The sequence below is a fragment of the Topomyia yanbarensis genome, chromosome 3 (genome assembly GCF_030247195.1).
Source record: "Topomyia yanbarensis strain Yona2022 chromosome 3, ASM3024719v1, whole genome shotgun sequence".
In the NCBI taxonomy this organism is placed as follows: Eukaryota; Metazoa; Arthropoda; class Insecta; order Diptera; family Culicidae; genus Topomyia; species Topomyia yanbarensis.
In genome coordinates, this window is record NC_080672.1 from 156,236,728 (window position 1) to 156,264,623 (window position 27,896).

At 36.6% G+C, this 27,896-nt stretch overlaps 1 protein-coding gene across 4 annotated transcripts in view; it reads left to right on the forward strand.

The window, feature by feature from the left end:
* The first annotated feature begins 2,377 nt into the window (after positions 1 to 2,377).
* LOC131688669 (uncharacterized) overlaps positions 2,378 to 27,896 on the forward strand; it is a 72,952-nt gene continuing 47,433 nt past the window's right edge. For 2 of the 4 annotated variants that reach the window (XM_058973097.1, XM_058973093.1), the window contains exons 1-2: positions 21,249 to 21,453; positions 21,522 to 21,899. In XM_058973097.1, the coding sequence (XP_058829080.1) occupies positions 21,574 to 21,899 (326 nt within the window). In that variant the 5' untranslated portion in view covers positions 21,249 to 21,453; positions 21,522 to 21,573. Of the gene's footprint in view, positions 2,768 to 21,248; positions 21,454 to 21,521; positions 21,900 to 27,896 lie in introns of those variants that run through there. The other 2 variants (XM_058973094.1, XM_058973096.1) reach the window with 2 other exon arrangements.

Genomic DNA, 27,896 nt, shown 5'->3' on the forward strand with positions numbered 1-27,896 from the left:
CCGGTGGAGGATTGCGTCCGGCTCACTGGCACCCCGATGATTCAAGCCGGCGATTCGCTACGGACTACTCGGAATAGTCCCCGATGGTGGATCTTTCCTACTCCGAGGAAGAGTTCCCCGGCAGTGGAAGATCTTCCGAAACCGATACTACCCGGGCAGAAGCCGAGGTCGGTCCTGCGATTCTGGATGGAGGGTGACTTCCAGTTGACAGGCGCCCCGACGAGCATCTGCCGGAGCTACTTCCCGATCTATTCGAACTAGTCCCCGGCGGTGGGCCTAGTCTACTCCGACGGAGAAATTTCCCGACGTTGAAATTTCTTTCGAAATCGTTATCTCGATGCTGGTCGGTTAGGTGCCGAGGTCAGTCTTGCGATTCCAGGGAGTCACGGTTCCGACAGCCTAAGTCATTAAGTAACTTTACGCTTGTCTGGACATGCCGCAGACTCAGGTGATTCGCATTTAATGCCAAAAGATCCTGACTTCTGCGTTGCAGGAGAAAAAGAGTTAAGTAGCCGGGAAACTCTAAGCTTGCTCATATGACCCTACTCCACGCTTTTCTCTAAACTTTCTTACTTCAAATCCTTGCTCTTCATTGAGTACTATGGCTCTTAATATTGAAAAATATTTCACACCTTATGTGTTTTTTATGCGGATTTTCAAAATTATGCAATGTTTTTATGTGGGTTTTCAAAGTTATGCGGTTTTATTTTATGCGGATTTTCAAAGCTATGCGGTTTTTTTATGCGGATTTTTTTTTATGCGGTACGTATCCCCCGCATAAAAAAAATTTAAGTGTATTTAAATTCTGCTACCAGGGCCATGGATACAGCCGGATTCAAGTGATTCATACAGAAAATTGTAGCATCTTTCTTCTACTTTCAAATGCATATTGAGTGGTCTGCCCGTTTTTGCCCGTTCGTGAGTTATTTGAGTACAAAGTAGGCCATTTTTTGAACACAAATCGTAAATATCTCAGAAACTGCTTAACATATTAAGTTGCTTCCTTCACCGAAATTTTGTATTTCATTAATTGTGACAGTTTTGTAGAACATTTTGAGCTTCCAAAAAATCTTGGAAAGAAGTTATAATGAAAAAATGATTTTTTCGGTATTTTCTCCAATAATGTTCTATATCTCAAAGATTAAAGATAGACTATTACCATCTTCAGTAAAGTTTCTTGTAGAAGAATTTACTACAACTTTGCAGAATAAATTAACTCGCTATCTCTAATTATACTAGAAATAAATTTTGAATCTCACTTATAGGAGGATTAATCATCTTTTAATTTATAAAGATGGGATATCTCATTATCATAAATTCATCCGAAGGTACCATGGGTTGGGAGGACGCTCTCGAGAATTCGCGTCTGGTACGCGTTTAATCTGAGCTTGAATCGCGGTATCGAGAATTAAACCAGCCAGGAACCCATACTCTTCCTCCGGAGGAAGCTCTTGAGTGGACTCGATTTTGTCGGATATCGCGGACGCGTAGCTCTTCCAATAAATATTTCGTGTGAGGTCATACCAAACATCAATTGTATTCGGTGGTCCTGAACCGTGGGGATCAGAGACTATCTGCCACATGCAATCTAACCGCAGCGATATCGAGCAGAGGGACAAGTCTATGGCGCTAGGATGCGCTGGAGGGGCAGGAATCCGTGTCATTTCACCCGTGTTCAAAATGGTCGTGTTGAAGTTGTCGCAAAGCTCATGTATTGAGGTAGATCGATTATCGTCATGAAGGCAATCCGTACCGTGGGAGTTAAAATCACCTAAAACTAGCCTTGGAGCGGGGAGGAGTTCCGCAGTATCGCAAAGCCGTCGGTGGCTAACTGAGGCTTTAGGAGGGATGTAGAAGGAAGCAATGCCTGAATACCCACCGAAAATATCTTATTCCCAACCTCCTTAAAAAACTTTTCTAATCAAATGAGCATCCAAAGTTGCAATAAAATTCCATAGATACATCCTATAGACGATAAGAAATAAATAAGCTTAATTCGAATTGTCTGATTGTAATAGTTGCATTACAACCGCGGTATAATTAACGCTGATCAATGCGTCTCAATGAAAAAGGATGAAAGAGGCAAAAATGGTGAAAAATCAGTATCGGGTATGCAAAAGCAACGCATATCTTCAAATTTAATAAAACCTTCAACGACCAGAATTCGGAATCAGTTCTTGATTTCCAAAAAAATATCTTCTAAATGTAAATAATGCATTCACAACATTTCAAATATCTTCAAAATGGAGAGATGTCTTCACATCTGGCATTGCTGGTACCTACAAACACGGTATGCAGGCTGTGTCCTCGTCCGCCCGCGTGTGTTTGCTATTTGCCCGAGCGACGAGGTGTTCAGTTCAGTTTCGGAGATATGTCTTTTATTCGCTATTCGGATGCGATACGATACGGATGGTCGGTGAGCTAGCTGTTGACTGCGCAGGCTGATTTTGATTCGTTTTAATTCTAATCAGTCAGAGAGGAAACAAGTTGTGGTGATCAGTCGAGACATAGGAATATCGGTTGATTGTGCGTTTACTAGGTGGATATAATGGGATCAATATAGATGTTTTTGGTGTTAAGAATATATAATTAAAAATGCGAGAAAAACAAAACAAACATGTGAACGCAACCAGAAAGGAAAATGTAGTAACGTGGAGTGTTTATTAATACATTAGTTTTGAAAACCCGAAACATTGTGGGACTTGCTGAAATAATTAAAACAAATATTCAGTTTGTGGATATTTCGAAAAATCTCCGAATTATACAAGTAAGTCTTTAATGTGATTTACCTTTATATCCTCGTGTTACTGGAAAGTTTATTCTAGAGCAATACCATTTATCCAAACAAACTTTTTTTTTTCAAAAAGTACTGTCGAAGAAGAATTCGCAATCATAGATGTTTCTATTGGACCTGCTCATTAACAAAAGATGTATGTCTTTTCCCACTGATGTTAGTCTGACCCAGTTATTAAGTTATATAAAAGGATCTAGGCAAATCTGTCCGATGCAGTTTAAAAACATCAGACTGTTATTTGTTCGTAACTTGGCGAACATTTTTCATAAATGAAATAGAAAATTATTATTTAGATAAATACACTCAAGTTTTTTTTTACGCGGGGGATACGAGCCGCGTAAATGAAAACCGCGTAAATGAAAACCGCGTAAATTTCAAAATCCGCGTAAATGAAAACCGTGTAAATTTCAAAATCCGCGTAAATGAAAACCGCGTAAATTTCAAAATCCGCGTAAATGAAAACCGCGTAAATTTCAAAATCCGCGTAAATGAAAACCGCGTAAATTTCAAAATCCGCGTAAAAAAAACCGCGTAAAAAAATACCGCGCAAAAATAACCGCGTAAAAAAACTTGAGTGTACTTCGAAGGAGTGTTTTAAATTTTATATCGAACAATCAGATTATCAACATCAGTTAAAAATTTAATTGTTCTTTTTTACTATGAAGGTATTTTAGGTTATATTGGACAATGCCCTCCAAAGTGCTAAAAATCGAATGATTTTTACATTGAATGGTAGATTAAAGCTGAGTTGGCTATACTACATAACTTACCTTAAAAATATTGTTCGTCCTTAAACCATTCATTTATTGTAATAAACGCATTTTAGATTACCAATTCTACAGAGGTTTTGTAAAAGGAAAGATCGTATCCTACACAAGTTATGCTTCAGTTCCAGTTTATGTCAGGAGGATTTCATATTTTCTTCTCCACATTGAAGCCAGATGTCTTCCTTTTAATTCTACTGTGTATATTATAATAAAATTCACTTATACTTCACTATCAAAGCACATACTAGTTTTCAGATTTACTTCTTCTGTGATCGCATTTTCTTATTAATTTCCAACTTTTTCTGCTTTGACAAAGATTTTACATATATTTTTTAGCAATTGTAGATGTCATTTCGAATGACCATTTCATCGCTAGAAATAACCACCAAACAATTTAAAGTTGTCAGTATGCAAACTTCCATTGGCCAATACCTTCTGACAGTTAGTTTTCTACTTATGACTCTTTGATCGATCTGGAATATAATACCTCGGAAATTGAGAAGCGACATAAATGACACCAAATACATAAGTGGAAACAAAGTCATTATAAACACGTCCATAAGAGACTTGAGGATATATTTTTCCTATTGCATCAAACCACACCAAATTGTTGGTAGTTTATTAAAGGATTAATTTAACGGTTTCTTACAATATTTGGTGAACCTGCTCCCATTTGTTGGTTTGTTTGCGTAGTTTAGAAGCTTGTTTTCGTAATTTATGGATAGGGAATGAAAGGTCTATTTGAACATTTATGTATATTTGAATGGCTGGCTTCCACCCACATCTTTCCGAAATCGGCATTTTTGCATTTTTTGATAGTGCTAAGTCAGCGGTTCTCAACCATTTTCGTACCACGAACCCATTAGAAATCAGCCTGGGTCGCTGCGGACCCCCACGGATAAATGCTATCAATATGTTATTTTCGGTTTGTTAGGAAACAAGACTTGACATTTCAATCTGCAATCGGAAAATATATTTTTTCACGGACCTCCAGCAACGGCTTCAAATTGAAAATAATTTTAAGATTTTTTGCTATTAGCAGTCAAAGTTGACCATGAAGGTAACCCCAGTACTAGCTTATGAAAATTCAAGTTTTCTCGTTCGTTTTCCGAGCTTTTAAGAAAAGGTAGTCAATCGATTCGCAATCAGTAAATTTTGTGTTGTAGGTCACATATCGGTGAACTCGATATAACTGTTTTTAGTTGGATTGCATTGTAAGTTGACGTTTCGGCCCAAACAGTCGTTCCTGAAGCTAAGGGCCGTCCATAAACTTGCTATGTATGGCTATTTTCTGTCTAATATATATTACTTGCACAAATGTATATTATTGAGCATATTTTTTCGAAAATTCTAGTGAAGGTGTCATGTCTCTACATTGAAAGTTCACCGAGCAATAAAAGAATTAAGGGAAAAACGGTGCATTGTGGTCGGAAAGTTAAAAAACTTGGAATCAATTATTATCTTTCGTTATAGAGTAATGGTGTCTTCGGAAGAGTTGCTTTATGGCACCTAGCGCTTTATTTGGTTGAATCACCTTAGTTCGGAATTCAGTCGCTAGGGCGGCGCTATTATCAACTTTTTAATGAAGCTAGATAGAAATATGGTGTTTCCGAGAAAGTCGTAGGTCCTATCATTTTAAACATATCTTCTGAAGATGCAAACTTTGTAGGTCCTGTATGTTTCGAGATAGAGAAGGTTTTGGTTGAAACGTTTACTTACAGATTATGTTTTCAAAAATGCGCCTTATTTCAAAACCTGTAGGACTTAAAAAGTTGGTTTCTTCAGAAGATATACTTATAATTACTTGACATACAACTTTGCTGTAGACACCATATTTCTATATCGTTCCATAAAAAAGTTAATAACAGCACCGCCCAAGCGACTGAACTCCAAACTAATATGAAATGATCAAATAAAGCGCTAGATGTCACACAACAACTTTGCGAAAGACACCACAACTCTAAAAACGAAAGATAAGGAAACGACGTGTGAATTGTGGGTTAGCCCCTTTTGGACGCTAGGTACCCCCGGGGTTAGCCCCCCGAATTACGAAAATGCTCGTAAATTAAAAGGTGTACATGTAACGATCTATTTTTTTTCTAGGAAAAATTGGGTCAATGAACTACTAATAAAATAATGTATTTTAACAATATTAATTTGAAAATGCGTAATGTGGTTTGGCCCCTTTTGGACGCCAGCCATTCATTCGTACACACGTTCGAAAAGCCAGAATAAAAATCTTCCTTAAAAACATTACGCAATGGCGAAGGAAAGGACTATTCCGTTACTGTAATACCCAATTGGCGGAAAAGTGCAGTCCGTAATTCAGGTGGATATCAACGAAAAAACAAAGATTTCCGATTTACATAAGTATACCTTCTATTTGATTTTCCGTAACGTTTTTCCGTGGTTTTCTAGAAATTACGTATTTATGGCATGAATTTTTGATTTCAACGTGTCACGGAAATGGTTAAAACCGGTTTTCTGGTAATATAGTTTGATAGAATCCTAAAAAAGTTATATGCAGATTGTTGTGATATTTTTCGATCTTGTAGGGGGGCGTCTGGTGTAGTGGGCAAAAAAATCGACTTCTTTTATATGCGCTTGATTGCACTAGTTTACAGCATTTCTGAACTTAATAAGCTGGTGGTCATTTTCAATGTAAAATCGTTTCCTGAATCCTAAAATGATGTCCAAAAAATTTACAGTTTTAGAGTAAGACTAAAAAAATGAATTTCACCTTTACAATAAAAAGTACGTTTAGTAAAATCCATATATCTTCGGTTCTATCATATTGATACGAAATATAATTATTAATTATATTAAATTTAAGGTGAATGAATATACTTTTGGTAGTCTGAACATTTTATTTTAGGTTATAGAAAAGTGACCTCTGCACTGGTAGGTGGATATATGACAAATAGTTCCTAAAACTAGCTATTATCTATTTTAGTTCATCTTAAGGCATAATAACAGCAATAGCAGCAGCAAATAATTTTGGCCAGGATCCGACCCCAGTTACTCCTCTGTGCGACGTACCGAAACTTCAATATACTAGAAGACATTGCGCAAGACATCTAAGTGTACTTGCCAAATATTCTACGTTTTTCAAATCATTGTGAAGTTCAGACTTTGAGGTTTTAAACCTAGAATTAGTCGTGTTCGATATCCTACATAATTTCAAAATACCAACTTAAATAGATGTTCTTGTAGGGAAAATAAATTATTATTTTTACAATACTTGACGTATGTATTGGTATGTAGTATCACATATACGTAGGGATTCGTAGAGTTTGTATTAGTATTGCACAAAACATAGTCGAGCACTTATAGAGTTTCAAGATATGAATTTTATGACTCGTGAGGATTTAGTTTACAAAGCATTTTTTATCAGAAGAGAGTTATTTTCTGTATGATATATGTAAATATTACACGTAGGTAGTACAGAGTAGACCCGATTTTATCAACCCTCGATTTCATCAGCCCCCGATTTTGTCTAACCCCGATTTTATCAGCTTTTTGACCCGATTTTATCTGCCTCGTATGCAAATTGATAGTTGGTAGTTTGATGGCTCTAGCAGACGAACCAAGTTGAATTCGAGTTAATCCTTTCTTGAGCATATTTTTCTCATCTTAGAGGTCCGGAATATGCAAAAAGAATTGAAAAATGTTTTCCAAACTTGCTTTATTTTTCCTTCATTAATATTTAAAGAACATTGTACAAAAATAATAACTACGTAAATGCTTTATCAATATTCGATTGCTTTGTTTAAATTCTTCTTGTAGGGTAATTTCGGGAGAGGTCGGGTGATATGCCGCACTCTCTGTATCTCGCATATAGAGTCACTTTTAAACAGTAATGTGATATTGAGAGTTTGTCTTTCGAGAATGTGAGCAATGGTGATGTAAAATATTCTTTATTATTGACTCACAAAAATATTGCTATTTCATGAATACGAATGGCAAGTCGTGATTATAACCAGGTATGGGAAAAAATCATTCATTATTACATCAACAGCAATCATTCCAAGAAATATTTCACCCCTACAAACAAACATCTTGCATCATCCTGTGCGAGCAGCAACACAATCGTGAGCATGACCTGTCAATATAGTGAATGAACATAACAGTGGGAGATTAGTTCGATTTAGTTCATTCTCTCTCCGTTTCATCCTCTCAATCGCTCACAATGCGAAACGATGTTTGCCGATGAGTGAATCGGATCGGATTCTATATGTTCGATGCTGTTTTCGAATCATTCGTAGGATGCACTCATTCCTTGAATCGATTTGAACTCGTTTTAGAATCATTGTGCTAATAGCTAGGCTAACAGTAAGTTGATTGCGTAGCAGAAGTTTTTTAGAAGATGAAGCGCTCAAAAACCCAAAAGACAGTGATTAAACAGGTAGTCCGGGAGCAGGACGGAAAGTTTAAATGTATTGCTGCTGCTAATTGTGCATATGAACAGGTTACTTTCAATTCCGGAAATTTTAAGCGACATGTACATGGCCAGCATCCGGCTGTATTCGAAAGAATGGGCTTATCATGGCCTGCGGTCGAAGGAACTGATTCAAAAACGGCCAGAAAAAAAGTTAAAAAGATGGTTGTAGAATCAGATAAACAATCAATAATCTTGGGTACTATACAACTGCTTACAACGAATAATATTCCTTTTAATTTTTTTGAAATGCCTGGATACAAAACTCTTCTTGGACCTCTATATGAAGCGGCAGATTTCAAAATGAATAGAAAAACTATTTCAGCATTAATCGAAAAAGGCTCAGAGCTGTCACGTGGCTGGATTAAGACCGAATTGTCCAAATCAATCATCAGTCTAAAAATTGACAGTGCCTCACGCGGAAACCGCCATATTTTTGCTATCAATGCTCAGCATTATTATTCGGGCGGGGTGGTAATTCGGAACCTTGGTAAGTTTGAGCCACTTTCACTATTTGAGAATTCTATCACATTACAGCAATATTGTGGACATTGATATTTGTATTGTTACTTGCAGCCGTTAAGGAAATGCACTGTCGTCAAACGAAGGATAACTTGAAGGATGTTATCATGCAGGTTTTAAATGAATACGGCGTTGACCTGAAGCAGGTTTATTCCATTGCACATGATAATGGAAGTAATATGATTGCGACAGTCAAGTTATTAAAAGGTATTTTGGAAAAAAGTACTTTAGAAACCGGTCCATCAATAAACACATTATTAGCTAGTAATACCGAAGCGTGCCGCATTTTCCAACACGCTTGCAAAGAAGAAAGTTTCGATAACGAGGACGACGATGATTCGATAAGCACGGACGATGCAAGCATTGCTGCGGAAGATTCTTTGGAAGCAGACGACTTCGTCGATGGCAGAGAAGGGATCGATGGTTTGACTTCGACAACTGAAACAAACGATTTCAATGAATTCGAGGAAATTCTTGGAAGCACACGATGTGCGGCACATACAGCTCAACTTGCTGTATGGGATGTAATCAACCCTTTAAAAAGCGCATATCTATACTTCAAAGAATAGTAGTCAAATTACGACATCGAGAGTATCATCAACTATTCAAAACTCATGATGCACATCTTCCTCCAATTGCGAACACAACAAGATGGAATGGAACATTTCTGATGTTGAAATCTTTACAAAATCAAAGACCATTTTTTAATTTGCTTAAAGCTTCATTTCCTGAAACAGGTAAGAGTTCATCTAATCTTCTGCTTCTTTAACGGGGAAACCAATACTTTTTTCAGATCTCACTCGTCATTGGCAATTTATTGCAAAATTTTGTGAAGCATTTGAACCTGCATTTGTGCTTACGCTGAAGTTGCAGCGAGATCATGTTCCTCTGTCCGAATTCTACGCATGCTGGTTATTATGTCAAGCACAACTTGCTAAGATCACGTGCAACGTACTTGCCAAACGACTGTTAGACGCCTTCAACGTTCGTGCTCTTAAAATGACCAGCACAATGCATTTCAAAGCATGGATCCCAGGTTCAATTTTTTGGGGTCAAAGCGCATCTCAACAGAAGAAAAAGAAAATGTTCAGGTATGGGTAACAACCTTTATTGAGCCTTTAGTAGTGTCGATTCACAAATTAAGGCACACAAAAATGGTCTCAGATATACCTATCTCCTCCGATATAAAAAAAATTCTCAGGTTGTGACATTTTTCTTGATTCCTAACCTAATCCCCCTCCCTTTATTAATTTTCAAAAATGCGTGACATGATTTACATATAAGTGTGGTTTGTATTTTATTTACATCGCAACTACCAGTACCTCATCTCTTTCCTGTTTGCATTCACATACATATTCCGTACAATTCAGTATAGTGTTACGCCAGTATGCTAAAAGTGCTTGGCTCAAATTCTGGCAGCAGAGAACAAAATTTTCTTCACAAGTTTTCATTTCCGCTTTACCATTTATCTACATTGAATATCACTCGTCTCGACAATATATTGAAATGCTGCATAATTTGTTAGATATGTGTTTTACGATCAACGTTATAATCCTTTAATAATACAAAACAGTTTGACTTTATTTAACTATATAATTATCTGCATTCAACAGAAATTTCTTCTTCAACTGTACCATCGAATTAACGAAATAGATGGAGTGAACACAGAACCAACTCCATCTACTTCTATGATGAAACCGCAGGATGACGTGGAGATGTATTTATCTACATTTTTCGAGGAAGACAATATTCCGACAGGCATATCACACTCCATTGAAGAAGCAGTATTGTCACAGTTGAAGGAGTTGGAAATTCGTGAAAAAATGCCAATTCTTCAATCTAATGGGGATGGCGAAGAATATGCTCCATTCGATATTCTAAAATATTGGGAATCTCAGAAAATTTTATCACCTGTTGTGCACCGCTTGGCGATGATAGTTTTATCGGCACCATCCACTCAAGTTTCGGTTGAGAGGGCGTTCAGTGGTTTAAAACTGATCCTTTCAGATCACCGCATGAGACTCTCTGAGAAATCTCTGGAAAACTTACTTGTGCTCAAACTCAATCCAGACTTGTTGAGTAAGGTCGCTGAAGCACTCAGTATCGAATCCGAGCCTTAAACCATATTATCAATTACATGTACATATGAAACAAATCGACTGTCATGAATAAACATGTTTATACATCATTACAAATTTATATTTCTTAATCTCAATGAATCCGAAAAAAAACTATTCTAGTAAGCTTATACACGATTCAATCAATCTGAGAACGATCGCGTATTTTCTGCTAAAGTAGTACAAAAATTAAATAAGAGTACGAAAAACGACTAGCCAGTCTATACCAATGTAAATAAGTCACTGTCGACGCAGGCATGCAGACGATATTCCATTAGTCTAATACAGGGAAATATTTCTTGTGTTCTAGTACCTAGTTTCAAAGGTGATAGAGAAATTTCAATATATAATCGAACTTTACTACACTGCAAGGATTTCGGATACATTTTAAACAATCTGTGGATTTACATAAATATCCATTGCGAATGAAACGTATATTTTATAAGATTGTGCAACAAAGGTAAAAATTTATAATTCACAATCAACGTAATTGAACACACTAAACTAATTCCACAATTGTTCTAAGTCAAGAGTACACGTGAATAAGCACAATGCCTTTCCGACAATCTTTGCAGTTAAGCATGTCCATCATTAACTAAACCTTCTCCGAATCGAGGGCAATAATCAGAAATGATAAGTATAGAATAAACGTTGATGAGCAACCGGTTTATTGTTGATGATTTCGATCCTCCGCTTTCCTCTTTCCTTCGTGAAGAATCACTTGCATCTCAGGACACATTGCGACTTCATCAGGTACAATCCAATTACTTCGTGTTGAACAAACGTTCAAGTGCTTGGTTTTGCTGAGCCGGCGTGCCGAATCAATGTTGAAATCGATATTGCACCACTTTATGGAAAACAGATCGACATCTACCGAAGGTAACGTAACCAGCAGAACGGAATTATATAAATTCGTCTAACACATCATGCACTCGTTGGGAATTCGCAATGACTTATTTTTTGCCCTCCAGCAGCGGATAAAAGCAATCACCGTACACTTTCCGGGTATCGTATGTGAATACCTCAATCGTTAACATTGCAAAAGCTATAACGAGCTTATAGATTAATTCCATCACAATAAAAAACTTTTCCTTTTTGAACACTAAATATTAAGACTGATTTCATAGAAAGGTATGAATTGTAAACAAAACAACCTAATCAGCCAAACTGAATGTATCTGTGTTGCTGGTTTTTATTGAATCTGTTAGTTTAGCAATCAACTGTGCCACTTTGACAAAACACAATAGGTCCTGTAAAAAACGTAAATTATAATCCACGTATTCCAACAAAATAATTTTAGTTTTTATTAGATAAAAGAGTAACAGTTAGATTGTAGTAAACAATTTTTCAAGAGCCTTATATACTTGATAGAGGAAGTGTCACCTTTTAGCGAATAATCTATAAACCTGGCATCTCTGCAGAACTGACAAGACAAGTGAGAGAAGTAAATAAAATGAGAGTCATCTTATATCAATGCAGTATATATAGGTGTGGCAGAGCACACGGTTTGCTAATGTAGGCAACCAAAAATATGTAATCAATTCACAAGTCCAACGGGTCGACGTCATAGCGTTCACACGATTCAATGGGAGCGAAACGAACGGTTGACGAAAGCAAGTCGATTTATTCTGTGATCATCTTACTAATACCCTAAGAGAAGAGACGACAACAGGCTTTTTACTCTTCTTAATTTTATCTACCAGGCCCTGTCGTAATTCCAAAGACAACAAGCATCCATCGTTGCCAAATTCCATTTGCAAGTTTTTCACAATTGCTGAAAATAATTGTACCTCAAATATCAAGCTCTGTCAAAAATTCACAATACTAGCTGCATTTGAAAATTGAATTTTATGTTTATTCGTGTCTCTCTTAACTTTACACGTAGTTATATCGTCATTCAGGGTATTTATTCAATTTGCATGAAATGTTCATGGGTATGAAAAGTAGCCAAAATAAATTCAGCAGCACTGTTTTTTATCCCGTTTGAAAATATTATGAACGCTCTTGGCTGGCAAAACGACCAATCAGAAGGTGGTTCAATATTGAGGTTAGGATTGGATCAAATTGGCTACGCGATTGTCTTCTCTTCTCTTAGCTAATACCCTAAGACAAGACGTGACAATCACAATGCCTTTCCGACAATCTTTGCAGTTAAGCATGTCCATCATTAACTAAACCTTCTCCGAATCGAGGGCAATAATCAGAAATGATAAGTATAGAATAAACGTTGATGAGCAACCGGTTTATTGTTGATGATTTCGATCCTCCGCTTTCCTCTTTCCTTCGTGAAGAATCACTTGCATCTCAGGACACATTGCGACTTCATCAGGTACAATCCAATTACTTCGTGTTGAACAAACGTTCAAGTGCTTGGTTTTGCTGAGCCGGCGTGCCGAATCAATGTTGAAATCGATATTGCACCACTTTATGGAAAACAGATCGACATCTACCGAAGGTAACGTAACCAGCAGAACGGAATTATATAAATTCGTCTAACACATCATGCACTCGTTGGGAATTCGCAATGACTTATTTTTTGCCCTCCAGCAGCGGATAAAAGCAATCACCGTACACTTTCCGGGTATCGTATGTGAATACCTCAATCGTTAACATTGCAAAAGCTATAACGAGCTTATAGATTAATTCCATCACAATAAAAAACTTTTCCTTTTTGAACACTAAATATTAAGACTGATTTCATAGAAAGGTATGAATTGTAAACAAAACAACCTAATCAGCCAAACTGAATGTATCTGTGTTGCTGGTTTTTATTGAATCTGTTAGTTTAGCAATCAACTGTGCCACTTTGACAAAACACAATAGGTCCTGTAAAAAACGTAAATTATAATCCACGTATTCCAACAAAATAATTTTAGTTTTTATTAGATAAAAGAGTAACAGTTAGATTGTAGTAAACAATTTTTCAAGAGCCTTATATACTTGATAGAGGAAGTGTCACCTTTTAGCGAATAATCTATAAACCTGGCATCTCTGCAGAACTGACAAGACAAGTGAGAGAAGTAAATAAAATGAGAGTCATCTTATATCAATGCAGTATATATAGGTGTGGCAGAGCACACGGTTTGCTAATGTAGGCAACCAAAAATATGTAATCAATTCACAAGTCCAACGGGTCGACGTCATAGCGTTCACACGATTCAATGGGAGCGAAACGAACGGTTGACGAAAGCAAGTCGATTTATTCTGTGATCATCTTACTAATACCCTAAGAGAAGAGACGACAACAGGCTTTTTACTCTTCTTAATTTTATCTACCAGGCCCTGTCGTAATTCCAAAGACAACAAGCATCCATCGTTGCCAAATTCCATTTGCAAGTTTTTCACAATTGCTGAAAATAATTGTACCTCAAATATCAAGCTCTGTCAAAAATTCACAATACTAGCTGCATTTGAAAATTGAATTTTATGTTTATTCGTGTCTCTCTTAACTTTACACGTAGTTATATCGTCATTCAGGGTATTTATTCAATTTGCATGAAATGTTCATGGGTATGAAAAGTAGCCAAAATAAATTCAGCAGCACTGTTTTTTATCCCGTTTGAAAATATTATGAACGCTCTTGGCTGGCAAAACGACCAATCAGAAGGTGGTTCAATATTGAGGTTAGGATTGGATCAAATTGGCTACGCGATTGTCTTCTCTTCTCTTAGCTAATACCCTAAGACAAGACGTGACAATCGGCTTCTTATTTTTCCTTCAACATTCTTCTTTTCGCACATTTTCACCCTGCCGAAATCTTCCGAAGAGTGTTGCTATTTTTATTAATGAAAATAGAGTCTTGTTAATTTATTTTATGCCGGAAATATTTTGTATCTTGAATCCACTGTATTGATGAAGAGCACCGTTTTTCCATATAATGGGTGTTTGGTAAGGTTTGATGAAGCCATTATCTGAAAAAAATTAGATTATGGTGTGGTTTTTGTCTTATTTTTGTTAAAGTTATTCAACCACGTATACGGTAAATGCATGATAAATACTTGTTTCACTTTACCGCACAATTTCTGTTCAATTTAGTCATTTTTACTTTTTTGAACGATAATAATTTTATTTGTCAAAAGTAATGACACTTTCCAATCAATATAGCAACACTGCTTAACAACATTTCGCAATCCCTGCAGTAACATTGCGTACGATGCAAAAAGTCAGAATCAACCAATCAGGAGCTGGACCATTCTGACGTAAAATTAGGCAATCCATTAGACGTTTGGTTGACAATTCAGCGGTGGGTACTGTCAACAAGTCTACTCCTGCGAACAGATAAACTCGCCCGACAAACAAGTTTGTTAGTCCGATTCGTTTGATGTTGGATCGAATCAACGATATTGTCGGACGTCGCACCCCTCGGAGTAACGTCAGAATAAGTAAACAAGAAATAATCAGCTGATCAGAAACGTCTCATGGATTGCCTAATTGGAACAAAAACGGCCCCCCTTATTGTCACGTCTTGTCTTTGCGAATACCAAAGTGCCATCTTCGCCATACCTGTATATACTACATTGATCTTATATAGGAATGAAACGGAAATATTTCGTTCGATGAGTGAAATGAATTAGACTCACTCGGCAGCTCTCCCGATTCTGCGGGAGTGAAGTTCAATATTGCACATTCGTTCTTTACTCGGACTCACACGGCGTTCGCTCACCATTCTGAGCGAGATACCATTAATGTTTATGAATGCTTTATTAAAGTAACTCTCGATTGTTGGTTCATATTCGCTTCGTTGATTTGGCTATGTGTGTGTATAGCGAATGGGGATCAGTGGAATCAGAACGAGTGAGTGAATTTTCCCATGCCTGTATATTTTTTAACAAAAATGAGACGCAGGTCACTTTTATTCAATTCTTTGAACAATTGTGTAAAAAATATACAAAATAGTAACTTTTTAGATCGGAACAAATCACGACCAATCTGTGGCTCACAATTTCAATGCTGTTTAGTTCGGTAAAATCAGGTCATCCATAGTAATTTTTTAAAATAAATAAAAACCTGAAATGACAATATTATGGTAAAAAAAATTTTCGCGAGGCCCACCTGGATTTGGTTTTGCAATGCAAAATACTACCAAAAACTTGAATCTTCCATCGAAATTGCGATATCACCTAATTTGGATGGCCCGCTTAAGAAATTTTGACTCAATTGTAAAACACATGATTTTTTTCCATGGTCCGATTTTCTTAATGTATAAACATGATTGTTCCAGAATTCGCGGCACTCTATCTACGATTTTGGGAACATTTTTTTGCAGAGGCAATGATGGGATTTTAAAAACCGATTTTTCTGTTTATGTTATAGTACAAATAATCATAATAATAATTTCAAAACGATTGGTCCAGAAAATTTTGAGTTATAGTGTACGCTGTCATTCGCCGAATCTATATTTTGCAATGAAAATTTAGGAAAATATTGTTCAAATGTTTCATTATTGTATAGATATTGACTGAATAGACTACTATTCTCGGTATCGCTAAAATAAATATTTAAGAATGATATATTTTTCATCAAAAATACTTAACCTCTCGTTGAACTATATGGTCCGATGATTGAACTTGAATCATATTAATTAAGGATACGCTTGTATAAGCCTGAAATCAATCACCTGATTCACAAACAACAAAGTATTTCAAGTATTTATCAGTGAAAGGCCCTAATTGTTAGTTTAAAACCTCAGCTACATTTTGGTGTCATAAAAGCTCATTTGCACCACTCCATGGCAGTGTTAGGCGACGATTTGCGTTTTTCCATTGTTTTACAATGTTGGCATGATTCGGACCACCCTAGTGGCAATTCAGAAAGTTTTTTTTTATTTATTGTACAATGGAATTATGTTTTCCTATGAAATCATTATTGCAGAAACTCCTTAAGAAACAAAAAGTGAATAAATTGTTTTAAAAAAATTAATCTGGGTAGTCACAGCGGTCTTTGGGCGCCTTAAGCTGAGATAAACATTTGAGATGTACGTGTTTGTGCCCCGGCTGAAGCCAGTCCGAGGAGAGAACAGCACAAAATTATTGTTCTTAATAAAAAAACTCTGTTCGTATAAATATCAACTAATCGAATTCAATTACTTTATGTTTGAAATTATGATAAATCAGTTTTCGGAAATATAGGGGAACTCAGGACTATTCGGACCTACCACAGCAAATCGCCTTTTTACGCAGGTGAATGTGAAAGAATTTATTGTTCAAAGGTTCTACTTTGAAACCTCAGCTACATTTTGGAGCTAAAAAATCATTTGCACTACTTCATGATAGGCCGCTACGCGACGACTTGCAAGAGTCTACGTTTTTCCGTCCTTTTGCAATGTAGGTGTAATTTGTACTTCAGGCCATTATTTTTTTTATTTTCTTTGTTCGATAAACTAATTAGGAAGCAAAAAATAAATAAATTGTGTTTAAAAAAATATATTCTGGGTGCTCACAGCTTTCGATTAGCGTACATTGTATTTTTTTTTGCTATGGCGTGGGAGTCGCGGGTGCAGACGCAAGCCATGCTGGCTAGGGCTTTGCAATTTTTTTTATTTCTCAAAGGCCCCCCCTCTCATATTGTGACAAATCTCAAAGTAAGCTCAGATGCTAAATTTCACATCATTTGGACAATTCTAGACTCCCGCCTACTTCGCTTGAAATTTTTGAAATTGGTCCTATGGGAAAATATGGGGGGAAAATATATTAAATGCTATAACTTTTGAAATGGCAATCAGAAAATTACAATTTATACCTCATTTTGAAGAAAATAACATTAGTATTTGAATGGAAATTTTTTCGTTTCTAGAAAAATACGGAAAGTGAGGTACTGGGTCATTTTAGCCCCAAAATCCCCTATTTTTAATAATGTTTCTTCTCCGTGATGCAAATCATACATATTTTGCGGTTTTTCTAATGTGAAAAAATCTCAGGAATCGAACGGAACCTTTTTGAGCTTTGTCCGAATACGAGAAGTTGGGGTTATAGGGCCTTTTGTCATTCATATTAAATTTTATCATTTTCTCGTGCATATATCTCTATTATTCTTCACTAAATTTTAATAAATTGTACCTTATTGAACATGGAAAACCCTTAGAAATAAAATAAAAATAGATTCGTTACCGATAAAATTCAGAAACATCAAATTATCTGACTTATAGTTTCGATTACACATTTTTATGATAAAATCGAACATATTAACTCCATTTAACAACAAATCTCTTATTAAATTTACTACTTTTAGTGTAAAATTCGCTGGGGGATCAAATGAAAAAAGTTTCCATCCTGGAAAAATAGGGGAAGTTGACGTATTGGGAAATTTAATGAAAAAAAAAGTTATTTGTAGAGTTATTGTCAAAAAATTTGATGTTTCTGAATTTTACCGCTAACGAATCTATTTTTGTTGTATTTCTAAGAATTTTGTACGTTCAACAAGGTACATTTTATTAAAATTGATTGAAGAATAATATAGATATATGCACGAGAAAATGATAAAATTTAATATGAATGACAAAAGGCCCTATAACCCCAACTTCTCGTATTCGGACAAAGGTCAAAATAGTTTCGTTCGATTTCTGGGATTTATTTACATTAGAGAAGCTGCAAAATGTGTATGATTTGCATCACGGAGCAGAAAAATTATTAAAAATTGGGGATTTTGGGGCAAAAATGACCCAGTACCCCCCTTTTCCGTATTTTTCTAGAAACATGCATATCTCCATTCAAATACTAAGGTTATTTACTTTAAAATGAGGTTTAAATTGTAATTTTCTAATAGCTACTTCAAAAAGTCATAGCCTTTAATATATTTTTCCTCCATATTTTCCCATAGAACCAATTTCAAACATTTCATGCAAAGTGGGCGGGGGTCTAGAATTGTCCAAATGTTGTGAAATTGTCACAATATGGGAGGAGGGGGGGATGCTTTGAGAATTAAAAAAAAAAATTGCAATGCCTTAATGCTGGCTGATGTAATTAGCGATCTTGGGTCCCGTATGCACATTTCGCACAGAAGTGGTGAGCGTCTTGAAAATGTATGTTTTCACCCGAACAAAAATCATTCCATAAAACAGGAGCCAAGCTCAAGCTTTCCAAAAAACTTACCAGTTATTTTTATCACTTTTGTTTGTTACTTTAATCACGGTTTCGCCACTACAATGATTTTTGTTTTGAGTATTGCAAAAAATGAAACATTGTGTATCCTTTCTCTAAAAAAACTGAAGAATGAGATTGAGATGTCAAAACTATTTTTTTAAAATGGCGCTTCCACAAATATGTGCGACAGTCACAAAGTTTGCGATTTACTGGGGGATCTGAATTACCCCTGCGGTCCCTATCCAAAAACATCAAAAATTTCTGACGATTTCATCCGTCGAAAAAAACTACGCAATCTACCATTTGGAGGCTCTGAGAGCAACTCTCATAAAAGTGAAAACAAGTAAAATGACGCCTTATTTTCTGCACTGCAAAATAAACACAGTCCAAGACCAATTTGCTTCGTTAACGACTTTTTTGCACTTACCCACGGCAGTTCTAACTAATTGAACTAATTAAAGCATCGACAATCTCATTTAGTAGGACAATCAATTTGCAGTGATTTAAATTGTATGTGAATATTTTCTCCGTGGGGTTATGTAAACTGTATGCCACAAATTCCCACGCAAGTTTTCCCATCTCAGGCAGCCTGTAGTCGATTCGCACAGCGCGACACACCCCCGACGGCTTCGATACACTCATGCAACCAGCGATTTTATTTTTATTATTCTCTGCGCTGCAGAGTAAAACAATTTCCTCATTCTTAGAAATAAAGTACCCACACAGTCGTGTGCAACCACTAGCCCGACAAGGTCGCGAAAGTCGCGCGATACCGAAAGCTCACCTACGTGTCCCGTTCAAACACAAAACAACTCATTCATTGGTGCGAGTCACGACTGCTGACGTTTCTGGGTGATGATTTCAAACCGATGAATAATGATTTTTAACGTAAACAAAACTTCATTCATCTGATCAGGCGATGACGACGAAAGGTTTTTTCCTGAGATCTGCACAGATAATGAATAGCGCGCAAGTCTCTAGAAGAATATTTTAATTTTCTAAAGGGCAGATTCATTTACATGATTATCAGGGTTCCTTTTATGTGCAGGATATTTAGCACAAATTTAAGTGCGAAATAAAATTACACGATAAATTTTTCGGCGAAATTTTAAAATATGCTGACTGATGTCAGCATATTTTAAAATTTCGCCGGAAAAATCATCGTGTAATTTTATTTACTCATATTTTTTCGAGTCTTGCAAACACTTGAAGCAATGTTTCATTCATAACTTATACACTATGAGCGCAGAAGACTTCGGTCATTATTGTTACGCGTTTTTCGTCTTCGATTTTGCTCGAAATTAATTCAGTAAGTGACCTGAGTGATGTCAACATTAGCAACAAGACTCGTTCACAGCACTGCCGAGCGAGAGCGAACAATGAGCGAGGTTTCTAACTGACCATCGACGTCATCATTTTACATCATGCATCGTATGATCCGCGACTGACTGGGGAGAATGAATAAAAAAATGCAGTCAACACACTATCATGCGTTCAAACATACAGACATTAAACGCCTCGGGTGTATAACCAACCACATGAACATACTCTGTGAGTAAATAACCAATCGGCAGGTCTACGCAAACACCAGAATTCTCAAGTGTTACGGCTACGCACAGAAACAGGTGCTAATTAGCAGTTAGGATACGTTTCCTAATCAGACAGACTTCTATAGTCCATGTGAGAAATGTTTGACGCTCAGTCACAAGCGGGATTTGTGAGGTCTTGAATATACAATTTATTATGATACGGAGTACATCGAAAGATAACGAAACTCCAGTTTACCGACTAAATTCTGTAACTTAAACCGAACGTTAGTTAGTATACGCTTCGTCAGGTGAGGACCCCCCCCATTGGGTTATAATATCGATTCGGGTGGAATGTTTTTACTAGTGCGTGAGTTCTTTGAGAATATGAACAATATTAAGTTTATTTCACTGCCAAAGAAATGGATGACCTGGGTCAAAAAAGTATACGAAACTCAACCTTTCAAACCTCGATTCGAAAGTTGAGCTTCGGATTGGTTGCATAATCTTTCTTAAATGAAAAAGAGTTTACGATCAGGTGATGGTTATGTTCTGTTTATGGCAGAAGCATTTGTCTGCTATCGAAATAAAGAAAAAAAGCAAAGATTTCTACGGCACATAGAAAAGCCTTTGGCAAAAAAAAATGCATGCGAAGTAACTATCTTTACTAATCTACTGATAGGGTAGGAGTTCCTGCGAAAAAATCGCCACGTAACTACACACGACAAATTCTTGCCGCCACGGTCAGGTGAAACGTATAATTTCCTCATGAAACCGATATGATAATGTTCGAGCATCGCGTGATTTTCCACTACAGGTATAGTCTGGCTACCAATACACGCTACCAACGTTTCCGACTTAGATCGAAAGAGAGAGGGATCGCGTCATCACTCTCCTGAGTACGGTTGAACGATACCAACCGTAGCTCGATCGGCAATATTCGCGAATTCCCTTTCGCGATGTTCGCGATGTTCCACTGAAAGTCTATATAAAACCGTTGTGCTTCGGCTTGGCAAATGTTACACGTAAGTTTGCTGCTCACCGACCACGTTGGGAAAAGAGTAAACGAAGTCCGTTTAAATTCTTGATCTATCGGCACCGGTTGCGTGATATTATTGAGTTCTTCAATTGAGATCTTGAGATTTAGTTCGTCGGAAAATTGTGTATATTAGCTCTATTTTATAGCATATAACCGCATTACACGGTGTTAAGTAATTATCTTTATGAGAGGATTAAAAATTAAAATTAAACATCATATTGTTTCTCTGTGTGTTTCCAGATTAGTCAACAGTGAAAAAATAGTGGAACTGCCAATAATATAGTGTATCTCAATGTTCGTTCTGAAAGTGAAAGTTAAGAGCGTGCTAAGCATGAAGATCGAAATCAGAAATTTCTTCTTGCTAACGATCGTGACAACTCTGCTAAATCTAGTAGTCATATCAACCGGGGTATCATCCGACAATTTCCTGAAGCTGGATGAGTTTAATAGTTCACCAACGCGTCACAACCATCGACATCATCCGTCGTCCGAGAAGCAGCAACAGCAGCCGCAGAAGGACAATTTTATCCTGATCGATTATCTGAGCGATGGAGAGGCGGAACGACGCATCAGTTGGAACGGAATTGCCGGCAAGGAGACCAGCATCGGTGACAGTAGGTAAGTCGAACGATGGTAATCGATCCCACTCAACTATTCAATATTATATGACTGCACTGACATTGAATTTTGGAAATGCGTTTTTGGCAAAGCATGACTCGACGTATGGGTGATTGAATTTAATTGTTGAACGACGTTCGGATAGCCGTATTAAAACGGAAGGGAAATTTCGAAATCTTGTCAGTACACGTGATAAGTGCTTTTGAAGCAAGCATTTATCTGATGCCAATCATTAGGCCTGATAGGCAGGAAGTAAGGATAAGTGCTATCGGCACAAGGACTATTTTGAATGCGTACAACATTTCTCGGCCATTTAATTGTTCCTTCCGGGTTTGCGAAATAAATTTTCTTAAACGAAACGAATCATCTGCCGTGTTTGTGTCAATGAACTCGACAGCACCAAAGTGATGCACTCAAATAGTTTGCAAAACTTATGCCCGATGTGCTAATTGTTGTGGTCTATTGTGTTCAAAGATTACCTAAAAGCGGAAGGTGAGAAATTTTCACATTTGAATTTGACTAGTGGAGATTTGGTCAGTTACAGAGTAGCCCAGGTTTGGACGACAGCTAATGCTGGTATTTACAATTCAGTTTTTCTTTATAAATGAATGTAGAGAAAACCTAGAGTGGGCATAAATTAAAAATTAATTATACCTCTTACATTGCGTGCCACGCATTGATTTATCTAAATTTTACGTACTGCCTTGTTTGTTTGTACTTGTTTTGTTCACAAGTGAGTTATTTTCATAAAAAAAATTCCGAGATAACATAAAATCGCGACGTATCATGCATTTTAAAGACATTTAGCATCAAAAATACGAATTCGATTTCTGACATTTCATTTCATCTCCCTCTGAAAAAAACTTCGGCCTATACGGGGATTTCAAATATTTCCGGAACAATATAACCCGAAATTGTATAGACCTTTCATTTCGGACTAAGTTTAGGAAAATCGGCCCAACCATCTCTGATAAACTATTGTGAGTTTAATAATTTTGATAGGTGGCCACTTTCCAGGGAACTTCCGGATCCGTATTTGATGGTCAATGTGGCCTTCAGTGATATAGGACTGCAAATTCAAGTTGTTTGACACATATTTTGGCGAAATTTTTACCTTTTTGCATTCATCGCGGTATCGGTTTTGATCGGAATTTTCTATTTGATCGCACGCTATAACCTGCAACTCCAGAACCGGCAGTCGGATTGGAATGAAAGTCGATAGCCATTTTCGAGAATGAAACACCTTCATCTTTTTTTTTTAATTTTAAATACGTTTATTTAGGCCCAAATGAGGTAGCTTAACGAGGCCGATAATTCTTTTTTTCAAATTACATGGCACATGTTAGTGGGGAAAGGGAAAGCCGTATTTAGGGGCGGCTTGCTTCCCTCTTATGTAAGTAAAGGAAAAAGGTAGGAAGTGGGATACATATTGTGTATCGACATTGTCATTTGCTGGTTGATCATTGTGGTGGATATACACACTTTGTTGTAGTGGTTTCCAGTCTGTAATCGCAGGGGCGAGGAGAGAGTCGATAATGAAACACCTTTGATTTGAGACTTAGTTTGGTCAAATCGGTCCAGCCATCTCCGAGAAACCGATATGACTGTTATTCTGAATTTGGAAACTCCCGCCGGGGCTTCCGGAACCGATGATGGCAGCCAATGTGGCCAAAGAGACTTTGACTGGCTGTTAGTGGCACAACATTAAAACACGCTAAGAGAAATTTAGTTTTTCCATACATAATGCATTGATTGAAGAATAAGAGTATTTTGTTCACAAAGCATTAGTAATAATTAAATTGTCCTTCTATTTTATTTCCTTACGCTTTACCATTGATTCGACTGAACTTTTGAGATTTCGCTGATGATGATCCTATGCTGATTTTATCGTTTCTCTGATTTCTGTCTCTATCCTATGCAATATATGTTATCAAAAGCATTGCGAAACATCATGTTCTAAATGATCTCAATCGATATCATATTCGAAGAGAGAGTTAAAACAAATATTTCATCGTTTCACTTTTAGGCGGATTAAAAGCATTTTTTAATTGGAAAAATGTTTTTGAGAGACCGTACCGTTCAAGTACACAACAAAAAATCTTTTTCAGATCTTAACTTCATTGATCTATATAACCGTAGCCAGATGTCGAAATTTTTCGAATTGGGTATCAGTTGATAGGTTATTTTATTACCTTGCTTTCGCGGTATTGAAATTAGACATATATAAAAGGATTTGAAACCAAAAGTATAAAAGTCGGATCATTATCCACCTTGGAAACTAACCCCCATCCACCTCTTCTTCATTTTCGGAGTTTTAAGGAACAAACTTTTTGGAAGCTTAGGTTCAAACAATAATTTTGATTTAAAAAATAAATATTCGATAATACTTTATCCCTTCAAGCTTATGACGGCAATAAACGTCGTAACGTAAACCCAAACAGGGATGTAGAAGCCAAAGTTCGTAAGATTCACGTGTACTAGATGACTACATAACAAAACATTTATTTGAAGCACTACTTGTAGACTAGAAAATGACATGTGTATTGCTTTTCAAGAGATGCACAATTGTGAGAAGAGACGGGAACTTTTTTTTTTGATTCACCATTTGAATGAAAATACGACTAGACAAAAATAGGACCGCTGCGCTTAACTAAGAATAGCCGGCGCTCAGTAAACATTGCGCGAGGATGACATAATATAATGAATGTCACGCCATATAGATTACATATAGCTTGTATGGCTTGACAACCAAAAGAATAGATGAATGAAATGACAACGTCATCGCATACGGTTGGCCAGATGTTGTAAACAATTTTTCACGGTATTTAATATCGTACGATATGTGCATTTCACACCGCTGATTCTCGTTGCAGACAGATATCGTATGACATATTGGCACAGGTTTGAAAGGGAAAGTACGTGGAATGATAAGGTATATGCTTGGGCAATCTAGCGAAAAATATCTCCTGCTCGTGGTCACTCGAGTTCAGTTGACAATTTAGATGACAATCAAGTGTAAGCGATTAACAAACAGCAATACTCTGTATGTAGTTTTGTTGACGCGGTACTGTTGAATTGTACTTGCAGAGAGCACTAACTTAAAAGAAACTGCACTGCACTGCACAAAATAATTACGCTATAATGTTTGCGAGAAATGCTAGTCCACTTTATTTTTGTTTGATAATATGATTTGGCATGCTTGTTGTTTTATCTGCAGAGGAACCCGGGGCAGTAGCGGATCCAGGGGATGGCTCTGGAGATCTGGACCCCTCCCGAAAATTTTCAACGATAAAACTTTATACATTACACGATTACGCAACTTCAAATTTCAAACTGTTTGGTGTTTTACATATGGCAGAAGTACCTCCAAAGACAGTGAAAAGAACTTTTGGAAAATCAAGGTTAAACATGAGATATAAAGAACTAAAAATTGGCGTAAAGTCTCGCTCACAGGGGGGCTACTTTACGCCAAAAAGTGTTTTTTCGAACACCATGTCTACTTCTTGATTTATTTTTAAGAATTATGTTCATAATTTATGTGTGAATGCATGTGGCGCTCGTAAAAATAGAAGGGTATGTTCAAAAGCTGCGTAACAAGCATCCAGTTACCATTTTTATGAGTGTATTGACAGTCCGACAATAAAAACAGCAAGCCGAGAAAAAACGCTGTTCAAGATATACTTTTTCATAGAGTCTTATGAATTAGACAGCATTGTTTTAGTATTTTTCTAAAAGTTTTAATCGTGTTCCGGAGTCCAATGGTATTTCCGACAAAAATGCGAATGGGACTGTTATATTTAATGGACAGGTTAGTTCATCCATCTTTGATCAGATATCCATTTCCAATATACTGAGGAGGTTTTTTTTTATTTAGTAAGGTTTCAACCATAATATCATTCCACAACGAATTACATCAATACACATAGTTTAAATACTTCTAGAAACAATAGCGTTTTTATTTTCGCCCATTGCAACTACACTACTCACCTTGCAAATTATCGATTCCAGTTTTTTTTCAAAACTGTTAAACTAGTACGCTAATAAAAATCTGGTTTGAATTAGAATCAAATAATAAAATAAGAGTAAATTATTGATCAAATATACAGATTGTGTAATATAGACTTGAGTAAAGCTTGGCGTAAAGTTTTCCCCTTTTTAAGATAAAATGGACATATAGTCACCAATTACTAAACAATTACAAATCCGGGCAAAAACACGAACACAAATAATTGCATTACATTACCAGGTTAATTTTATATAATCTACATCCTCTTATCTAATAATTTGATTAGTATATCACACTTTACCAAGAGAATTTAAGGTGTAAGGTCCGGTAGCTAGACTTGTCCGATTTGCTTCAAATTTAGTGCAAGTACTCCTGGTGGGACTAGGAATCGAATCAGGGGTGGGCCGATTGAGTTTTCAAAAATTCATTATTCTCCACCATTCGTGAACGAATTTAGACAATGTATGGCTTGTTAGAACGGTAATTCCATAAGCTTTCTAATTAATAAAATCATTCATATTTCAGAAAGTAAACAATATATCCAAAAACAGAAACAATAGCCTCCAATGGTCACATTAAGCCTTTCGTTTGAGACTATTTTCGTTATAATCGGTCCGCCATTGCTGAGATAATAACATGACATTAGATTGGTACGTGAGATTCGGCCCTCGGAACAAGTTTTCAAAGTTTGAGCGAATTCTATACATTTCTTTTATAAGCAATGTATGAATCAAAATTGAAACCATTAACCCTGGGCTCTTCCTTACAAGCGACTGCGGTTATATTTTTGGGAGAACACTGACATATGTATTTTATATAATTATCTGATGGAATCGCGCTTTATTTACTGACTATTAAAATTTTCATCTGTGATATTGATACTCCATCATAGTGAACATTGAACAAATCCAAGTAACCTAGCCAGCTAATTTCTGATAGCAACGTAGTTGAATGATGGACGTTGCAAAGGCAAAACAACTTGCTTTAACTCGCAAATTCAACTATTGTTGCATCTAATCTAATATGCAGTTTATCATTAATGTATCCTGGTGATATCAGTTTATAAGGATATTTGCAGTGTTACAGCACTCTTCAACCCGTAATTCCGGAACCGGATGTCCGATCAACTAAAAATTAAATAGCAGCTTATGGGAACGTTATACCGTTCATTTGAAATCAAGTTTGTTTAAAGCAGTTTTGTCATTCCTGAGAAAAATGAGTGACATTAAAAATACATACGCACACAAACACACATACGTTTTCCGATATCGACGAATTGAGTTGAAAGGTATATGAGATTCGGCCCTTCAGGCCTCGATTAAAAAGTCGATGTCCAGAGTGATCACACAGGGTCAGGAAATTTTATGTGTGATCGCACTCTTTACCCCATAACTCTGTTCAACGGCACTGGACAGGATTTGTGATGCTTAACAGAAATTGTGATCCTGAATGACAGAAGGAAGTCAAAGGGCTCATTGAATTGGACAATTTGTAGATTGCCGCCCAGATTGTTATTGTAGGGGAAGATCACTAATTCCCGACCCACAAATAACTTTCGTATTGTCATACAGAAATGGTCTACTTTGTGTGGATCATCGAAAACTGGTGGTGTGTCGCGGAGTAGTGGTCTAACCCTATTGAAGGAATGAACAACCCCTCCCCGAAATAATGCCCCAAGGTAGTACCGAGAAGAAATCGGGTTTGGCGGTAAGAGTTGTTTTAGCGGGTTGGGGGATTGTCCCCAACTCCGTTCCCTTTTTCTTTTTCATGGTCTTTTGGAAGATTTTTTCTGTCCTATAAAACAGACACACACAAACATTTTCCGATCTCGACGAACTGAGTCGAATGGCATATGAAAAAGGGAAAAAATGAACTAATTGTAGTTGATTTCAAAGTGCATTTGTTTACATTTTTTCAGTAGCCTTCGATCAATGGGAGTATATTCTGTCCCAGGTTAACATGTAATGATGCGAGCTATAATTTTAGTAAGA